The sequence below is a fragment of the Labrus bergylta genome, chromosome 3 (genome assembly GCF_963930695.1).
Source record: "Labrus bergylta chromosome 3, fLabBer1.1, whole genome shotgun sequence".
Taxonomy (NCBI): domain Eukaryota; kingdom Metazoa; phylum Chordata; class Actinopteri; order Labriformes; family Labridae; genus Labrus; species Labrus bergylta.
Window position 1 is genome coordinate 12,753,195 of NC_089197.1, and position 20,552 is coordinate 12,773,746.

The 20,552-nt window shown below is 39.9% G+C and overlaps 1 protein-coding gene across 7 annotated transcripts; it reads left to right on the plus strand.

Moving 5' to 3' along the window:
- The first annotated feature begins 1,281 nt into the window (after positions 1 to 1,281).
- Positions 1,282 to 20,552, plus strand: LOC109986821 (paired amphipathic helix protein Sin3a-like). Of its 7 annotated transcripts, none has more exons than XM_065952704.1 (21): positions 1,282 to 1,491; positions 5,358 to 5,580; positions 6,027 to 6,212; positions 6,561 to 6,667; positions 6,773 to 7,094; positions 7,309 to 7,560; positions 7,678 to 7,830; positions 8,228 to 8,395; positions 8,820 to 8,903; positions 9,055 to 9,173; positions 9,519 to 9,744; positions 10,295 to 10,411; positions 10,605 to 10,843; positions 10,947 to 11,130; positions 11,346 to 11,928; positions 12,095 to 12,264; positions 12,751 to 12,924; positions 13,107 to 13,199; positions 14,479 to 14,573; positions 16,880 to 17,087; positions 18,367 to 20,552. In XM_065952704.1, exons 2-21 carry the CDS (start codon positions 5,380 to 5,382, stop codon positions 18,583 to 18,585), a joined length of 3,900 nt encoding a protein of 1,299 aa, XP_065808776.1. In that variant the 5' UTR covers positions 1,282 to 1,491; positions 5,358 to 5,379; the 3' UTR covers positions 18,586 to 20,552. The 7 variants fall into 7 exon arrangements, with proteins under 7 accessions (XP_065808776.1, XP_065808778.1, XP_065808777.1 ...); XM_065952706.1 differs by lacking the exon at positions 18,367 to 20,552 and adding an exon at positions 16,308 to 16,332 and having other exon boundaries at positions 8,817 to 8,903; XM_065952703.1 differs by having other exon boundaries at positions 1,283 to 1,491; positions 8,817 to 8,903.

Consider the following 20,552-nt stretch of genomic DNA (forward strand, 5'->3'; position numbering starts at 1 on the left):
GGCATTCACATGAAAAGGTTGTAGGATTGAAAAATCTGATGCATACAGTATGTGATTGCGTAGGCTTGCAAGGTCATTTGGTCAAGATGTTCAGATCTGCTCTCAAGCTTTCCTAACCCACTCTTTATGGTCACACAAAATAATTAGCTTAATTAGCTTACTGTGTTGTTTTTCACTGCTATACTTTTTGAAAATGTACCATTGGATGAAAAATGTGACATTAAAAATAAGGGCAATGCATCAAAAAATTGTGTTTCTTGAGCTCTGCTGAGTTTCTTAGTTGTGTTCACTAGTTGTATGTTCTTGCTCATAAGAAACACATATTTCATATTTCATATTTATTTATTTGCTCAATTCAGTGTATGGTTTCAACACCATAATACACAACAAAAAATATTTTCTCATAATGCTGAAACACTGTTCGTGAGCAAACAGGAGCAGGAAGAAAACTTATAATACCTGCCCCCCTTTTCCTAATAACACAAGAAACTGTTTAACAGAATAAGACGGCTATAACTTGCTGTTTCCTTTCTTTCACAAAACAAAAAAATAGATCAAAAATATAGAAACAATCAAATACAATCAGTTAGATTAACTCAATACATTCATAATTTCCCAGAATCTTTTCTTTATACATTCTTTTAAATTGAATGATACTTGAGTGATTATCGAGAGAATTCCATGATTTAACTCCATTTACTGAGATACACATTTGTTTTAATGTAGTGCATGCAAATGGACTTTTAAAATCAAATCTCCGTCTATGAGCCTCCTCATTAAATGTAAATACAAACAACTTCTGTACATTGTCGGGGTAAGAATCTATTTCTAGCTTTAAACATGACTTAACATTTTCAAGTGAACTAGATCCTGAAATTTCAACACGTGAGCTATAATGCGTCTTTTTATTATTATTATTATTTTTTCAGAGTTGTCAGATTTTGAAAAATATTTTTTTAATGGGTAAATCGCAAATGTCTGGGACTTGGGAGACCTGACTTGCTCATTATTGTCTGTTGCATTGATATGTTTTAAGTTGTATGGAAAGTGTTAAATAAAAGTGTTATTGATGCAGAACTCAAACTCTGATTTAAGATGGAGGCTGTGCAGCAACAGATAAAACTACACTTGGCATCATAAATTAAACCAAGTACAAAAAAAATAAAAAAAATGAACTGGTTCACTGCCTTTAAGTGTATTTGTTTTCATTTTGGAGCGCGGACCAATCCACGCTCGGAGTGGGAGGAGCTTAGCCCGCCTTCATGTTAGCCACGCCCCTATGTTCAGGGAACACCGCTTCATACATACACTGTTGTTAGCGACGTAGCCTCTTACGAACAATTTCATTTTTTGACATTTTCCATTTGCGACCACCTTCTCCAAACTTCACTTTTTTTGTCACGGCCCCGTGAATGCACAAGTAGCGCTCTACTGATCGGACTCTGGAACACCGGTGTGATAAATCGTTGCTGGCGGTGGTAGTCCTGCGAGGTAAGTTGAAGTGCTGCTAGCTTGTTAGCCCTGTGCTGATGGGGGGTTGGTTGTTGTGCTATCGTAGCATTTGGGCTAGCTCGTATATAACCTTGCCGGGCGGAGGAAATAGCAATCTAACCCCCTGTTGGTTAGTTGTGATGGTTAAGATTTAGGCGTTTTCTCATCTTACAACGAAATATAACGTGTCGTTTCAGCGGGCGGCCATGTTAGCTTGCTGCAAAAAAAAAAAAAACCCAAGTTATTCCGGCTACAGATGAAGCTAGCGAGCTAAGCGGCGGACCATGAATTAGCTAACATGCTAACTCTTGAGCTGACTTGGGAAAACATGCAGATTCGCTTCTAGTTTAAGTCTTGCTTCACTTAAGTTGAATGTCTAAACTTACAAAAAAAAAAACCGGTGAGGAGACAATCATAACTGGGATGTGGATGTGGGGGGAAACAAATTTAAACGCTTTAGTTAAATAAAGTCTGTCGGAAGCATTGCTATGAAGAGGCTAACGTTAGCTTGTTAGCTCTTCCTGACCTGCCCAGCAAAGCGAAGACGAAATGGAAGAAAAACCCCAAAAAATAACATAATGGTTATTTATTTAATCAGTCGCGTTTGTTTGAAACCTAGCTGTTGTCGCACTGACAGCGTACTAACCTCACCTCGGCCAACACGTTTATTAACTCTTTTATTTTAAGTCCGGACGACCAGCAGAGACCCCGAGAGTCACATTGTTATCTTAAAAACTGTCTGCGGGTCGTTAAAAGTTATCTTTCTCGCTTCATAACTTGGGAGCTGAGACGAAAAGACAACCGTCAGAGAAAGCGGAGGGCTGACGGAGAGCGGATGGTGTTAAGCTCGGTGTTTGTGAGAGAGAGAGAGAGAGGGAGAGAGAGAGAGAGGGGGGAGGGGATGAGGCTACAGCGACAGCGCCTTCTTCACTTGTCAATCCCCAACAAATGTTACACCTTGTTTTTGCAGCGCTTTACTCGACTAACTTCGCTCACGTCGTTCACGTTCACTGTCTTGACATTTTTTGTTTCGCGTTTCGATAAAAAAAAAATACATATTTGACACCGGATGTGCGACAGAGACGATTTTTGGGGCGACTGAAGACCGTCGACGCTCTGCCGCTGCTGCTGCGTTTTCTCCGAAATGGACTGCGAGAGCGCTGAACGACTGCAATGACGTCAGCTTAGGGAGTGTCACTAAATTACTTTTCTCGATACACGTGTAGGAAGTGTGCGTAGAGCAGGGGAGGTCTCCAACCCTTTTATTTTTTCATCTTGAGAGCTACTTTTGAAAAAAAAAATGAAAGTGACCAAATCGCTTGCATTTATTTACATAGTTCAGCTGAATTAAGCCGCTGTTTGTACATGAGCAACTTATTTATTTTTTACTTTTTTGTACTCTTTCTTTTTTTTCTTACAATGCTGTTCTATTTTATATATAATTTTTTACTTTTTTGTAGAAGAGGGAGAAATGCACAAGAATTCCAATGTACCTGTACTGTCCTGTACCTGTGCAAATGGCAATAAACATCTATTCTATTCTACGTGTGAAATTGCAATAAGCCAGTGCTTATCAATAATCTTAAATTCACATCAATGTCCAAGAAAACATTAGTACTTCATACTTGCATAAGAGGTGCATTTACCGTCGTCAGATTTTTATTTTTAACACAGTTGGTCAACCTATAGGCGAGCTACCAGTAGCTCCCGAGCTACCTGTTGGAGACCCCTGGCTTAGAGCCAGTCACTAGTCACTGAACAGTCCAATGACAGTGTGGACAGGTAGTGGGTTATATATTTCTATATTTTCTTTTCTCAGCTGCATGAATAAAAAACAAAAATCTTGTATGAATAGATTACATACAGATTCCTCATAAAATATCTGCTAAAGGAGTGTGAATTCAGATATCTGAATATCTGAATCTACATACAGACAACAAATGTTGACCAAAGTACTGTGAAAAAAAAGCACACACTTTCTCAGAGATGGTATTCTGAGCTAATGTTTTAAAAGCCTGTCTGTTATAATTTTGAAGTTTCAGAGAAGCATATGTATACTGTATGTTCTTAAATAGAAATGTCTCGTTAGGTAGAGATAAGAGCCCCCCCCCCCCCCCCAAGTTGTAAACTGAAAAGTAGAAAGGAGCTTAGACATAGCAATGAGATCAAATTCTGAAATATTACACATTTAATTTATACATATTGGTTTACTCGGTTAAAAACATCATTTCAATTACAGGACAGACAAATTGAACATTTTTATTAGAATTGTCTATAATACTTAAAACTTGTTATGACCCATGCCTGCTATGGTACTTGTAAGACGGTCCCTAACCTGCTGCCCCAACCATTCTGCTGAACAATGACAGCATGTCTTTGGGGACAGTCATGAACAAGCATTTCGTCAAATACTGTTCAAATTGTAATAATATTGCCAAATTAAGTTATTTTTTAAAAGTACTGCATGAATTCAAAATATAATATTGTCACTTACCGGTATGTGAAAGCAGAGTATGGGAAAATATTCCCAACAATGTTAGTTCTTTCAACCACCATCAAACTCCTTTGACTACATTGTCAAATTATTATAAGAGAGAAACTTGATTTTATAATTATGAGGTCATTTGTTTAAAAGTTGTATTCTGTGGTCCAAACATTTAATTGTGCCTCCTGACTGTTCTTCAGAGCTTGTAGATTTGGCTTTTTGCTCAGTTTTTTTTTTTTTTTAACTTTGAATGACAGTCCTGATAATTTCTGTTGTTCAGCATCTGTGTGATACTCGTGATGATATGTTTTATTTTAAAATGTTTGACTAAAAGTTCCTCTGAAGCACTATAGATCCCATCAACATCTCAGACAGTTTTTGAATTTGACATTTTTGTGAAACTTTAAAAATGTTTTGATGCAGTTGAAGTATTTCATTTTAGTTAAGTAGTCCGTGCAAGTCATATTCTGTCAGCGCTGTGCAATACGGTGCTGTTCGCTTCCACTCTAGTCAATGATTGTGTTTCCACAGAATGTGCTGTGGTCCGTCTCCGGAGCGTACCAGCAGCGCCACTCCGTTACAAATACTACAAATGAGTATATTTTTTTGACAGAGCATGCATCAAGCTGAACAGAATAGGTTAACCTGGACAGGAAGTCAGACAAGGAATCCCCACAGACTATCCGGTCGATTTAAAAATAAAACACAAAATACTGACCCCCGATTGTATATTTCATTACTTTATGAACATTACGTCAAAACAGGTAGTGGCTCAACAATAAATCGACCTTAGAAAGACAAATCAGCATGTTGTTTGCATGTATTTCTTTTGATTCCCACATGATCTTGTAGTTCTCCTGTGATCTTGTGAACCCGTGTGTACAGCTACTCATGGCTGCACTCTGCTGTGCTCACACTCCAGAAATGGAACCAGTGGGTCAGGCGCTGACAGAAACGCAGCGTGCTCAGACTTTGTGTAAATTGCGGGTAAGACTGCAACAAGAATAAGTGTGGAGACCAAGTGTGTGTGGGGACAAGCTTGAATGGTCTCAGGCCATGTCTCAAATTACAGTGGAGAAACCTGTTTGCCAGAAAAATTTAGAGCATATAGTAGTAATTCAGGGTGTTAAGCTTTTTTGGTTGTTCTTAATTTTAACAGTAATATCCTGAAGTTCTATACATCAAACAAATAGAAACTATATATGCTAACTGTTGTTATTGTTGTCAACCTCAAATTCTTTGCCCTCTCTCTTACTGCAAAATAACTGTGAGTAGAGCGCTCTCTCTTATAGAACGCTTAAACTAATTACGTTGGTAAAGGTCTCAGACTGATTCGAACCAAACAGACTGTTTACTGTCTTTCTGCCTCTGTCCACTTCAGCCCCTTTGAGTATGTTTATACAATGAAGAGGCGTGTGGAGGACCAGGAACCAATATTTGCGCCCCAGCAACAGCAATCACGCCGCCCCCCAGTTCAAGGAATAGCAGACAGCTTCCAGCACCGGGCCCTTGCCCCGGCCCAGACTGTGATAGAGGCAGCTGCAGACAACATGCAGCCATCCACTGGAATCCAGTATTCCCTCCCCCAAGGCTACCAGGTAATGGTAAGATGGTATCAATGTGATTGTGGTTGTGTTTGGTCAGAGTTTTCACCATGTATAAATTCCAGTAATATTTTTTTTTTAGTACTGGATACAAATCAGACGTATACAAATCATTTTGCTCAAAGTCTTAAATGGATTATAGTCGAGCAAAATTGAATTGAAGAGATGTGAGCAATCACACTGGACTTATTTTGGGCGACTCTTGTGGCCAGTAGTTCTCTAGTGGGGTTAAATGCTATCAAAAGAGTGTTAGAGGAAATAACAGCCACAGAATTTGAATAAGTACATAACTGCTTTGTTCGATTTAAGAACACATCACCCTGTTAAAATTCATACACAAGAAAGTTCATGGTGTTAACTGCGCTGTTTATTAAGGAGTACTAAAGGAAGCATCTGGATTGAGACACAGCACTAAACATTTTTTCTTAAAATTTCTTCCTATAAAGGTGCCGACGATGCCTCAGAACACAAGTGGACATGCACACGGACATAACAACACTGCACCTCATGTTGGTCCCCATGCACACAGCCTGGCAGTTCAGTCCCAGGGTCCTGCAGTGGTCCAAGGACACGTCCATCCATCAGCACCCATGACTTCAACCCAAGGACAACAGCAGTTTCAGCGGCTAAAGGTACAGCGGCTTTTCAATCTAAAGATTATTTTCAGGGGCTTTTTGCCTTTATTTGATAGGACAGTGGCTAGAGTAGGAAGTTGGGAAAGGACATGCGGGAAAAGAGCCGAGTCAGATTTGAACTCGGGCCTCAGTCAGACTACAGCCTCTGCACATGGGGCCCGACCTAACAGATACGCCATCTGCACCTCGAATACACAGACTTTAGATAACTATATTTACAAATGTGTATCAAAAGATGTCCAGCTGGGCCAAATGTTTGCACGCTATATCATTTAGCTGAATTAAGTGGTTACATAATCTAATTTCAGGAGGACTACAAATCATTTTTCATTCTGCACTTTTCAGGTTGAAGACGCCTTGTCCTATCTGGATCAAGTGAAGCTTCAGTTTGGAAACCAGCCGCAAGTTTATAATGATTTCCTTGATATTATGAAGGAGTTCAAGTCCCAGAGGTAATTTCATTTTTGAGTTTTCTCGACATCATGTTTGAAAACGTTGGTGACATGCAGAACCAAATCTGTGGTGTGTAATTTGTGTCATTCATTGTGTTACTACAGCATAGACACTCCTGGAGTAATCAACCGTGTGTCCCAGCTCTTCAAGGGCCACCCAGACCTCATCATGGGTTTTAATACTTTCTTGCCACCTGGATATAAGATTGAGGTTCAAACCAACGATCTAGTCAATGTGACCACACCAGGTCAGATCCACTACATCACCCCGCATGGGATTTCTGTTCAGAACCTTCCTGTAAGCGGAGCCCCCAGCCAGCCTGTGAGCCACCAGCAGCACCCGAGTCTGCCACAGGCTGGCACACAAACTACCACCACCGCAGCTCCACCCGTCTCCGCCCAACCCGCTCCGAATAAAACCAGCAAGGTAGAGTACCAGTGACAATATTGTTCCACTAAACTGTGCATTATAGATCAGAACATATTCCTACCTTCTTATTGCACCCCTTTCACAGACTGAATGTCATCACTATTTTATTAATTGTCACAGAGATGTTCCTAACATGCCTTCTCTGCATGCCAAGCTGAATGTTTCCTTCCATGTTTGAGATGCCTATGCTCTTCTCTGTCAATCCAAATAGCCAATTCAGTCTCCAGCTCACACACCCACCAGCCAGCCAAACCCATCCATCCCATCCTACGCCTCACCACGCTCACCCTCGGTCCAGTCCCACACTCCTGTGAGCAGCACGCCGTCCGGTGCACCACCTCTCCAGAACAACCAGCCTGTTGAGTTCAACCACGCTATCAATTACGTCAATAAGATTAAGAACCGTTTCCAGGGTCAGCCAGACATCTACAAGGCCTTCCTGGAAATCTTGCACACATACCAGGTAAGGCAATATACCCGAATAAAAAGGGAATACAGCATAAACATGTTATCAGTACCCGGCCGCAAGTGTGTGAGTTTTAATCTCGCCATCCCTTTTGTGTGATGATACAATTTCCAGAAAGAACAAAGAAATGCTAAAGAGGCAGGAGGAAACTACACCCCAGCCCTGACTGAGCAGGAGGTCTACACTCAGGTGGCAAGACTCTTTAAGAACCAAGAAGATCTGCTCTCAGAGTTTGGACAGTTCCTCCCCGATGCAAACAGCTCAATGGTAAGTCTTAGCTGTGGGGGGGGGGAAAGAACCTGAAAGATTTTCTGTATAAAATTAGCACCTTCATAGACTACTACTACTACTACTCGTTTTTGTTGCTGTTGTTATTATAACTTTATTTATACAAAAGTCCAAAAACAGTAAAAACAAATACATCAGCTCTCAGGTGTCTGTTTATTTTAAAGGAGTCGATTGGCTGTATTTGGCAGCTCTGCGTCACACTATTCACTGTGTATTGTGTTTGAGAAGTGACAAAAACACTTTAAAATGCCAGAATACTGAATCATTTGTTCTTTCTACTTATTAACTTCACTGTCTCTCATTCAATTGAGCTGCTTTAAAGGTTGCTTGTGATGATACCGGTTATCTATTTGGCTTTATTCATGATGGGATGTAGTTCTCTTCTCAGCTGCTGGGCAAAACCACCCCGGACAGGGCAGATTCTGTACGTAACGATCACGGCGGCACAGTGAAGAGACCCTTACTGAACAACAAACAGAGGCTGAGTCAGAACGGACTGCCAATCAGAAGACCCGGTGGAGTGGGAGCCACGCCCCCTATCAAGGTACAAACCACTTCATTGTACGTTTGTTCTGTTTTTTTTCCCCTTCTTACATCATACCAACATTTAGATTTAAAAAGGTGAGTATGCTGCAAAGGAAATCTGTTCAAAATCTATATTCATGACCACGGACTTGATGTTTGAAACTACTAACTCATAGAGTCCTGCAGCATCCACACCATGCAACAGACTCCAAAATGATAATCAAGTGGACTTACCACTTTCCACAAAACCTAAACTCTAATGAGGATTGGATGATTGCAGGGCTGCAGTAGTTGTAGCTTGATTTACCAGACATCGTACAATAGTCTTTTTTGACACCAAACCAAATACAATTTTCTCTTCAATGGAACTTTTACTTCACACTAATTACGTTTTTAGAGTCTGAAACAAAAACCAACTTTGCCTTGTCTTTCCCTCTCAGAAGAAACCCAAAATAATGGGGAAGGACCACGGCTTGACTGATGTCAGCAAACACAGCACCAGCACTGAAACCATGTTCTTTGAAAAGGTCTTTATTGTTTTTTGTTTTCTATTAGTACTGACTTTTTAAAGTCTTCCAATAACAAGATGCAAGGTTTTCATAACAACAAGATCAGATTTTTCTTTAAAAAATAATTTTGACTTTTTTTTTTTTTTCTCATCGCTGGAAATGTGAACAGGTGAAGAAGGCTCTTCGGAGCTCTGAGGCTTACGACAACTTCCTGCGCTGTCTTCACATTTTCAACCAGGAAGTAATCTCACGTGCCGAGCTGGTCCAGTTGGTTATCCCATTTCTTGGGTAAGATTAAACATGCACACTGTCCGCCAGTCCTGAAGCTACACATCTACAGCTGACAAAGCTTTATTTTCTGTACACAGTGAACTTTTTACTATCGACTTAAATGATTACTCCATTCTTACTCAGTTAATGTTGTTGAAAGATGTCTATTGCAATGAGCAAAAACATGTTGATTTTTCTTTTTGATGTAACATCAAGAAATGTTAGTCACCAGCTTGGCTATTGATATAATGTCTAATGGATTTTATATTCAATGCTAATATTTGTGCAAAAAATGCTAATAGTACACAATGCTTCTGTCTCTTCACTTCTAACTGCTAATTTCACATATCTTGTGATTGACAGAAAATTTCCGGAGCTTTTTACGTGGTTTAAAAACTTCCTGGGCTACAGAGAGTCTTTTCACGGGGAGTCGAGCCATGCAGAGAGTTTACCTAAAGAGCGTGCAACGGAGGGTATTGCCATGGAGATCGACTATGCCTCCTGTAAGAGGCTGGGGTCCAGCTATAGAGCACTGCCCAAGAGCTACCAGCAGCCCAAGTGCACAGGAAGGACGCCGCTGTGCAGAGAGGTAAGGAAGTCTGAAGGAAGTCACTGAAGGAAGTCTGTTAAATACAGGAGTTTCTGTCATAACTGATTATTCTCAGCTAACAGAGATACCAGATAGGGTGCTCTTGTAATGGATTTGACCTCAACAAAGCACTCAAGAGAAGGAATTTGTTTTGTGTTTAATTGCTGCATGTAAACTCACATTTTCAATGGGTGAAGCGCAAACAGCATATTGTTGTTGATACATTGATTTGGTAAATAAGTTTAACAAAGCAAGAGGGGAATGAAGATTTTATTTTGGATAAATACGTTTGTTGGTTGATAGTGTATTTAGTTTAAAAACACTGAATGTTTTCATCACATGTTAATACACATTTGTATGAATAATTGTTAAAAAAAATCCATATATTTCAAAATACACAAATAAGGCTAACCTAAAATCCTCCGCTTTTGACATAGAAATAACTCGTCATAACAGTTCAGAATAATTAATAAAGCTCTTTAAGTTTGCTTAATAATCAAACATTGTTGTTTAATATCCAAATTGTATTGAACTGAATGTCCTGTTGCAGGTTTTGAACGACACATGGGTGTCATTTCCATCATGGTCTGAGGATTCTACATTTGTGAGCTCCAAAAAGACTCAATATGAGGAGCACATTTACAGATGTGAGGATGAGCGCTTTGAGGTGAGAAATACTCTGAAGTTGTGTCTTCTATGCAGCACTCGCTCTCTGTCGCTCTCTGGTCTGGAGTCCAAAGTACACAAAGATAGATTTAGATATCCAATTAAAAAAAGCTGCAGCTGCAACCTTCAGCCATACATGGAAACAGTTCTTTAATCATTTCACTGTCATTGTTTTTTTTTTTTATCCCCTGTAGCTGGATGTTGTGTTGGAAGCCAACCTGGCCACGATACGAGCCCTGGAGACGGTGCAGCGGAGGCTTTCTCGCATGTCAGCTGAGGAGCAGCTGCGCTTCAAGCTGGACAACACAATGGGCGGCTCCTCAGAGGTCATTCATCGCAAAGCTATCCAGAGGATATATGGAGACAAAGCCCACGACATCATCGACGGGCTCAAGAGGAACCCAGCTGTGTCCGTCCCCATAGTGCTGAAAAGGTTAATAATGTGATTTGAATTTCTTCTGTTAGCTGTTTGTATTTTCTGAGATTTATACAAGTGAAGGTTGTTCATCATTTTTTTGTGTGTGTGATTATTTCAGATTAAAAATGAAGGAGGAGGAGTGGAGAGAAGCTCAGAGAGGCTTCAACAAAATCTGGCGGGAGCAGAATGAAAAGTATTACCTGAAGTCCCTCGACCATCAAGGCATCAACTTCAAGCAGAACGACACCAAAGTGTTGCGCTCAAAGACGTTACTGAATGAAATAGAGATGCTCTATGACGATGTAAGGAAACGTTTTTTCTTTAAAATACTAAATACTGATTGATATTTCAGAAACAAACACACATCGTCTCTTTGTGGTGCGTCTGATGCAGAATTTACATTCCACAATGGAGTTCAAGTTGTTTTTTCAAACTTAAAATGGGGCTCGCTCATGTTGGAAAAACGTTTTTCTTGGAAGAGAATAACCTTGTATCTCTCTCTGTCTGTGTCTCACAGCGACAGGAGCGAGCATCAGAGGAAGCTGCCACGACCCCACCAAGCGGCCCACACATGACTGTGACCTACGAGGACAGTCAAATCCTGGAGGACGCCGCTGCTCTGATCATCCACCATGTCAAGAGACAGGTGGGCATCCAGAAAGAAGACAAGTACAAGATCAAGCAGATCATCCACCACTTTATCCCTGACCTGCTGTTTGCAAGGCGAGGTCAGCTCTCCGATGTGGAGGAGGAGGAGGATGAGGAGGAAGACGACATGGAGATGGATCAAGATGCCCCCAAGAAGCATAACGGCTTGCCAGGCAGCAGCCCGACAAAGTCCAAACTCCTCTTCAGCAACACGGCGGCTCAGAAGCTGCGGGGCACAGATGAGGCCTACAACATGTTCTATGTGAACAATTATTGGTACATCTTCCTTCGTCTTCACCACATCCTTTGTTCTCGTCTGCTGCGGATCTACGGGCAAGCGGAGAAGCAGATAGAGGAGGACGGCCGAGAGAGAGATTGGGAAAGAGAGGTGTTGGGGGTCAAAAGGGAGAAAAATGAAAATCCAGCAATCCAACTAAAAATGAAAGAGCCCAGTAAGTGAGAAAGGAACACAAAGTCTTTGAGTTTTGGTTCATCTTGCTGCTTTGTTGTAAAAATATTTTGATTCCACTACACAACCACATGGTGTGTCATTTTTTTTTTTTTTTTGGTATCATTTACATAAATCCTTACCTTTCCTTTATTTTTTTCTTCCTGCAGTGGACGTTGATGTCGAGGACTACTACTCTGTGTTTCTGGAAATGGTGCGTAATCTTCTGGATGGAAACATGGAGCCGGTTCAGTACGAGGACTCTCTGAGGGAAATGTTTACTATTCACGCCTACATTGCCTTCACCATGGACAAACTCATCCAGAGCATTGTCCGGCAGGTCAGAACATTTAATTTCACATCATCCGCTCTAATTTATATCGCACAAAAACACTTTAAAGCACTATGATTTTCTACTGTTTGTAATACGGCTTAAAGATTTGTATACTCATAGCATGAGTTATAAAACAACAATTGCTGTTATTTTGATGATTGACTGAATTTGAAAGTATCGAAGCTTTAAAGAAAGCTGCAGATCCTCAGTCATATTAATAACCTAAAGCTCCTGCGATAAAAATACATAGTTTATATATGCAATTCAGACGAGTTTGCCTCTGGTTTTTAGTAATTATATACAAGAAACATCCCAATATTAAGGTGCTTAGGACTTCTGTTTCTGTTGCTGTGGCATTGGAACGATCATCGATGTTGTGAAGCTTAAAAGTCTGGTATCATGACAGCCCTACTTCGAACCTTCAGTCATTAAGTTCACATCATTAAAACTCCCAATTGTTGCTGTTTCATTCTGAACCTGTTGCCTTCACAGCTCCAGCACCTTGTGACCGACGATGTCTGTTCTCGTGTTACCGACATGTACCTGAGTGAAAGTGCCAACAAAGCCACTGGGGGCACACTGTCCACGCAGACGTCCAGGGCCACAGCAGAAGGGGCCTACCAGCGCAAAGCAGAGCAGCTCATGTCCGATGAGAACTGCTTTAAGGTGAGTCGAGCCTTAAGGGTACTGTTGATAAAGCAAGCGAGGCTAAACTGTTTATTTAACACCTACATACTGTATATATATATGTACATATTCATGCTTTATGCCTTCACATTGACCCTGCTCAGAATCTCCCTCATACCAACAGTATGTAAGGGTTAACTTGCTTGTTGTGTTTTGTCCAGTTGATGTTCCTAAAGAGCAGAGGATCCATCAGTCTGGCCATGGAGCTGCTGGACACAGAGGAGGAGAACTCTGATGAGCCAGCGGAGGCAGAGGTAAGACGCATTCAATCTTAAAACTGAAGCATACTGAGTTTTCAGTTTCTTTTGTACACCTATGATGTCTCAGCCTGCGTGATCCTGTGTAGAGTTGTTTTGCTTTTCTTTTTGATTTAATTTTCTTTCTCATATCCTGTCCTCTAAAAGTTGTCATCTACAGGTAGAAGGCCGAAAAAGAATCACAATCTTTTGATATTCAGTTAAGATCTCTTTATGTAGCACAGACAATTATCAACATGCATTCATTTGATGTAGATCATATGAAGGTAAATGGATTATATTTGTGATAAATGGCTAAAAGAAGTCATCTGAACATGTACATCTGTCATAATCTTGTTTTGGCAGATGGTACAGATTTTCAGGCTCTTCACAGTATTGTATTTTGAATTAATCTGTAACCCACAGTCCAAAAAAGCAGGGACGCCATGTAATTCAGAATGCTCTATTTAATGTCTCTTCAGTTGGATGTCAAACTTAAAGTGCAAAAAAAAAAAAAACATCATCATTTTATGTATATGTACCACAACTTCTAAACTTTTCTGGATTGCAGTTGTGTCATATTCTAAAGGAAGAATGTGAGACTTTTTGATCCAGTAGATGTCGCCCTTACGCACCAGCATTAAACCAAAACAAACTGCTGTTTGGGGACACCTCCACTATTCTGAAGCCTCTGCTCTCCTCCAGCAACACACCTCCAACCCCCCTCCATTCGCATTCACATGAAGGAGTTATCAATTAGAACGCATCATAATTAAACACCATTAAGTAGTGGACAAAATTGTCTTTTGCTCTAGCTTCAATTGTGGCCTACATTGTTGTGTTAGCAGGCTAATGTTAGCATACTTTGGTTAACTCATAGCGTCATATTGCACATACATTGACACAGAATGGCCGAGATCCAAAGACACTTACTTGACATCCAAATAAACAGTGAGTTTGTTATTCTTCTTTTCTCTAGTCCTTTCCACAATTTCCCAGTTTGGGATCAATAAATTAATTCTATTTTTATTCTATTCTATTGACTAAAACAGCTTTTATACGCAAGTCCGTCCCGTCCATGTAAACATGATGTAAACACGGCTCTGACAACAACACAACCAGCGGGACTCACTCTTCTTCTTACTCATTGTAGACAGTCATGACTCAGAGAGACATTTACAGAGGATATATTTGATTTCTGCTTTATTTATGTGTAAAAAGTTGTACGTTCTTACTTTAATTAACCATGGTATAAAAGTGTTGTTTAATTTTTGTTTTTCTGTGTTTTCCTTCACAGAGGTGGTCCGACTACGTGGGCAGATACCTGAACTCGGATTCCGCATCCCCAGAGCTACGGGAGCATCTTGCCCAGAAGCCGGTGTTCCTGCCCAGGTGAGGCCCCAGCCATGTCTCCCTCTTGTCTGAACACTGTAGTCAGCTGTGCAGCCACTCCACTGTCGCAAAGCCAAACCAGCTGCCAAACACATCTCCCCTTTTTTTCAGAGACAGGAACAGCAGCACAAGCCTGACTTCAGAAGCGTTTTCTGATCACACCAGTTTTGGGCATTAGAGCTCTTTCTTTTTTAGAAGCAGACCAGGGTTTGAAAAGGCTGATTTAAAAAAAAAAAAAAAAAAAAGCACTGCTCCACACTTACTGTGAAGTGCTGACAGTGCCTGAACGCCCTCCTATCACTTACCAGTCTCTGGCTGTGAACATTTTCAGTTTGTGGCTTATGCCTCACATGGAAGTTTGCACTTTACATGGCCAACTTTTAAAAAAAAAAGATAAAATAATGGAATTTATTTATTCATTGATTCAGTTCCTTTTTAACGGGAATTTTATTTATTATTGTGAGGTTTTTTAAACTGGTTTCAGCTTGAGCATTGGTTTGAATTTCCACTTTAGCAGACAGCCATAAGAAATCATTGGTCGGATTATTCTCATTGTATTGACATCAGTAATGGTTTTCATTGTGTGACGTAAGGACAAAAGTAATCGACTGCACAAACTTAAAGCAAAACAAATGGGTTTCACTTCTCTCTTCTTTTTTTTTCATTTGATTTCCATCATTCTCCGACATCTTTGATATGTGTTTGAGAGACTGAAGCTCTTGTGTTTGACCTAAAAGACTTTGTAATGACAGGACAGTAGAGTCACAGTTTCCTTTTCTACCTTATTATGCCCTTTTTTGTGATTGTATTCAGATTAAAGGTCCTGTACGTGACTTAATCACTGTTTGAAAATGTAAATGTTCAAATATTCATTTTGTTGAAGTCTGTTATACTAAGTGTTATGTTTGTAATAGTTTTCAGTGGAAACAGTGCACTCCCCTTGCAACCTTTTTGTTGCAACAGCAGTTTTTTTCCACTGGTTTGACAGAAAGTAGTGCTCATAAGTTTTTAAAAACTCTGGTCAAGCACATTGTCTGCAACACTTGTACAGAGGAGTAGGGTTTGTAAATAAAATGATTGTCTAAATTGTATTTTCATGTTGGTGTATTTCTTTCCTCAAACCTCAGAACTGTGCATGGAGACATGGTTGTGTTGGCTCTGGTCTGAAGCTACAGATGAGTGTTGCACATGAGGGCCTGTCACTGTTTTTAAGTGATTTCTTTGTCTTTATGTTTCTTTGAGATGGCTGTCCATTACCATAAACATTTGGAAAGGAGCTTTTTTAAAAAAAAAAAAAAACACAAAAAAAAACTTGATTTTCTCTTATTTAACCCATTGCATAAATCTGGTACCTGACTGATTTATCAGTGGGCTCACCCACATCGTGTCCTTCTTTTATTTTTCATTGAATCTATGAGAGATCAGCAGCAAAAAAAAAAAAAAAAGGGGCAAAAGACCCTTAAAAAAAATCACTTCAATGGAGGTTAGGGGGGAAAATCCAGCAGTTTCTTTTTCAAGTTGTGTTGGGTCTTCATCTCATGATCATAACACTCTGTACATTGTGGGTGAAAGTATGTGCACATCAAAGTATCCTCAGCTCATATTTTTGATTGGTTTTCGATCAGGCAGCGAATTTTCTAGTGTTTGTTTCTAACAGTTTTGACTTTAAATTGGCCTCCCTGTCATGTCTTTAAAGTGGAGCCCTGAATGTAAAAATATGCTTCATGGTTTCAGTCCCCGCTCACCTGTACCCTCAGTGGTAAGTACACATTTAAAACTTTCATTCAGGTGGGGTGAATTATTGCATTTTTGTTACCTGCACAAAATCAGGATACTTTTCCAGTGAGGAAAATATGTTTGTCAAAGATATAACATTTGAACTTTTGTGGCTGTGCGATGAAAGTGCACTGTACAGAAATATCACGACTGCTGCCTCTGCTGCTCTTATAGATCCACATTTCCCACGAATGATTTGACTCCCTTTCTAATTCTGTTACTCGGTGAGTTGCAATGCATGGGTTTCCAAATTACTGTTTAAAGGGACAGTCCTCTCAAATTTACTATACTCTCTCAAATTAGCTTGATGTCATGTGCCTGATCATATTGCCTAGCTTTGAAATCACATTGTCGAACATGAAATTGTATGGTAATAAAACTATTGGTAATAAAACGGTGAACAGATGTTGGAAATTTGTGGGAACTTTCCCTGTAAACGTGATGCACCCCTTTTTTGATGTGTGGAGTAAATCAGACCGTTTCTCTGTCGTCAGTCTTATTCATCGCTTCATATTTGTTTTGGCTTTCAGGAATCTGCGGCAGATAAGAAAGTGCCAGAGAGGATGGGAGCAACTGCAAAAAGAAAGGTTGACCAAGGGCCCCTCTGACAAGTCTCAGGACGGCAGCAGCGAGCTAAAGATGGAGTGCATGTTCAAACTCAACTCCTACAAGATGGTCTACGTGTGCAAGTCAGAGGACTACATGTACAGGCACACAGCGCTCACACGAGCTCACCAGGTAAATACAGAACAGAACATTTATGCACCCTGGATTTAATCAGCGCTCAATCTGTTACTAATAGTCATAGGGTCAGTAGGAACAATTAATGATGATGGCTGAAAATCTAAGAATTCTAAAAAGCGGAGAAAAAAATCTGTCACCAAAACTAACAACTTTAAAATGACGCTGCATACAGATCTATAATACTGTTTTTCTCACTCAGCCTTCAAGCTTCAAAGTCAACCTTTTCAGGATATTTGACTGTTTTGTCATGCTGGGTTATAATGTGTACATTGATTATTACAGTTCATTAACTTCTGTGAGGAGTTTTTAACATGTAGGGAAACATTCTCAATTGAATTCTGACACAAGAGCACTTGTTTTCATTTCAACGTTTAGCACAGAAGAGTGTGTTAGGAAGTTCATATGGAACAGATACTACCAAGGATGTGTGTGCAAGGAAGGATCAGCAAGATAAACAAAAAAGCAGATAACGTGGGCAGTCACAGAGCATAGATGAAAACATGAGCCGACCTCCTAGACTAACTGGTAATATGTCGATTGTACAGTATCTATAGCTGCTTCACACATGCACTCCTGAACATTTCTAGAAAATGTCTGGGCAGCCTGTCACTACAATCTTCCTGAATGGCTTATTGACACATGTAACTCACATATATTCCCTGTCTGTCAGGGGTGAGCGTCTGGAGCAGGACATAACTTAAAAAGATGTTGTAGAAATCCAAGATAGTTAATCCAACACTATGATGACTGTTTTTTCACTTTGTGTCATTGCTATGTGACGTTGAACAAAACTCATCAACGCATTAATGTACCAAGAACACACTGGCATACTTGTTGATAGATAAGCTGCTAAGTGTTCACACATCGGGTCACCATGCCTTCACTTGGACATCTGACGAGCTGACTAGCAGAACAAATTCCGGATCAAGTCAGGATGAAAAATGTGTAGGTTTGCATTCACACATTCAGCTCACCCCGGACACTTCAGGAAATGTTCAGGAGTTTTGTTTATGTGTGAAGAAAGCTAAAGAAATACACTGAGAGACATTTGTGAGCGGTGCATGAACACAGACAATAGACATCACAGTTAAACTGGCTCATAATGTAACAATCATGTTTGTCTCACTACTGAGCTGTATTCTCTTGTTTTTTCATTTATATTTTCCCCTGAACAATCAATCACTATGAAAAGCCCCTAAACTCCTGTGACGTTGTTGTTCTACTTTGGACTGGTGTTGTAGAATCTGAGCCGTGTTGTTCTGGTCTCTTTCAGTCCCACCAGCGGGTCCACACACGTCTGCACAGGCGCTTTCAGGTCCGGCTGGACTCTTGGGCCAAGGAGCATGTGACCAGCGACATGGCCGCCGCCAACCGCAGGTGGTTCATGGGAGAAGATCAAGAAACCTTGTTGCCCTGCACCACCACCTGCAACCCGGCTGTCCTCCACTATCTCAACGTGAACAAGTACCGGGTGAAGTACCGAACACTGTAGTCTCTCTGTCTCTAATGGAAAGATGAACTGTCTTTACACGACAAACTGCCAGTGATGACTTCACATACACGGTGGCTTCATTTGGATTCTCAAACCTGCTGTTGCTGGATTCACTTGCCAAATTGTTTGGGTCATCAATCAACACATTTCCCCAACTTCTGCGAATGTTAGAAAACTGATTCAGGAACTTTGTCCTAACTATCGAGCTCAAATTGCAAAATTTGCGACATATGACCGATAGATGTTTTCTATATTAACAGTACCAACTTGTCTCAGTAATCTCATTATTTTATGTATATTAAGCACAGATTTTTACACCGTATACAAAGAAGCACTCCTTCACTGTGGATTAGTACCAATTTTAAACAACACAAAAACTACAACTTGGCAACTTAACTATAAAAAAGTGTATTCTTTTTTTGGACCAGCTCATTATTTAACATGAAATACAAACAAACGCCTCAGGTTTTTGTCTCTACCAAGAACAACCTGTTACTGCAGTCACCAGATGAATGGTTAGATTGGAGAGGAATCTGGCTCCCAGCTGTAAACGTCTTTAGCCTGTGAATGTTCTGCTTCTCGGTGTTAAAGGTGCAATAAGGCACGATATAATATACAGTAATTTATGACCTGCCCAAACACCTTATGTAAATATCTTGTTTATATCTAGATTCTTTTTTCTTTTCTTTTTTTAAATCAGATGTCAGTGATGAGTAGCGTACATTAACACACATAGTATCGATCTTAAAGTAGAGTCTGCAGAAAAGTTTATTAAGAAAGTGTAACATTTAAATTTTTTTTTTTTTTTTTTTTTTTTTACCAAAGGATGTTGATATGAGACCTTTTTTTCCCTTTGTGGTCTGTCCAACGTGTTGTCCTTTACATTTTAGATTAGTTAAAAAAAGAAACGTTTTATCTGTGTTTAAACCTTTTTCTGAGCTTTTCTACTTTTAGTCTTTGGCATCCGTTTCACTCGTGGTTTTAAGATGATTGAATGTAGCTGAGCAGCGATTTCTCCTTTTTTTTCCTTTTTAAAAAAAAAAAGTACAGTTGATGTCTGTTTTTCAAAGTACTGGAGTCTTTACAGTACGGCCACCTTTACTCATATGGAAACTTGACCAAAATGGTTAGAATCTGTGCGACAGGTTCAGTGCTCACTCAGTGTATCAACTATACAAAGTGTACAGCCACTGTGTTTGTTTCTCATGTGCGGTGTTAACAACAAACACTGACTGGTGTATAGTGTGTCTATACGTGAATGTCAGCTATGTGACTTGTGTACAGTTTGAAGGATTTACAAAACAAGCAAAGCAATAAGTCCATCTGTCGTAGTTAATCAAAGCTATTAGTTTGTATTTCTTTGTGAGATACAAATGTGAATGTTGTATTCCCTTCAAAGAGGGATGTAAATAAGCATTTTTATGCCTTTCCCGCTCTGCAGTTTTGTTTCCATGAGCCTCAAACGGGCTCAGTAGATATCCAGGAAAAAGTCTGATATAATAAACATAACTATCACATTGAATGCTGAAATGTTTCACAGAGGAAATCCACAGTTAAGCAATTTCATTTACCTTACATTAACTTTTGAACAGCAGCCTGATACTTTGTCATTTTAAATTTGGATACTAACATGAGCAGGATAGAAGCAAACACACCAATTGTCCAACATGGAGGTGAAGAAAGAGAGAGAAAAAAACAGAATCCATCCTTCCAACAAAGTCCCGATCTCTTAAAAGCGATGGTAAGTAACATAAGCAGCTACAGACAATCTTGGAACAGTGTATGTCCTGGGTTTTTATTTTTCTATTTCCTGTTTAATACAGAATAACACAGGAAGTCCTGCAGAGCTGGTTGTACATAGAAAAACATTGTTTGTACCTCGTTTTATTTGTCTCTTCTCTTGACTTTTATGATGTTGTTCATGAGTGTTAGTATGGTATTTGGCATTAAAATATCCTTGGAATAGA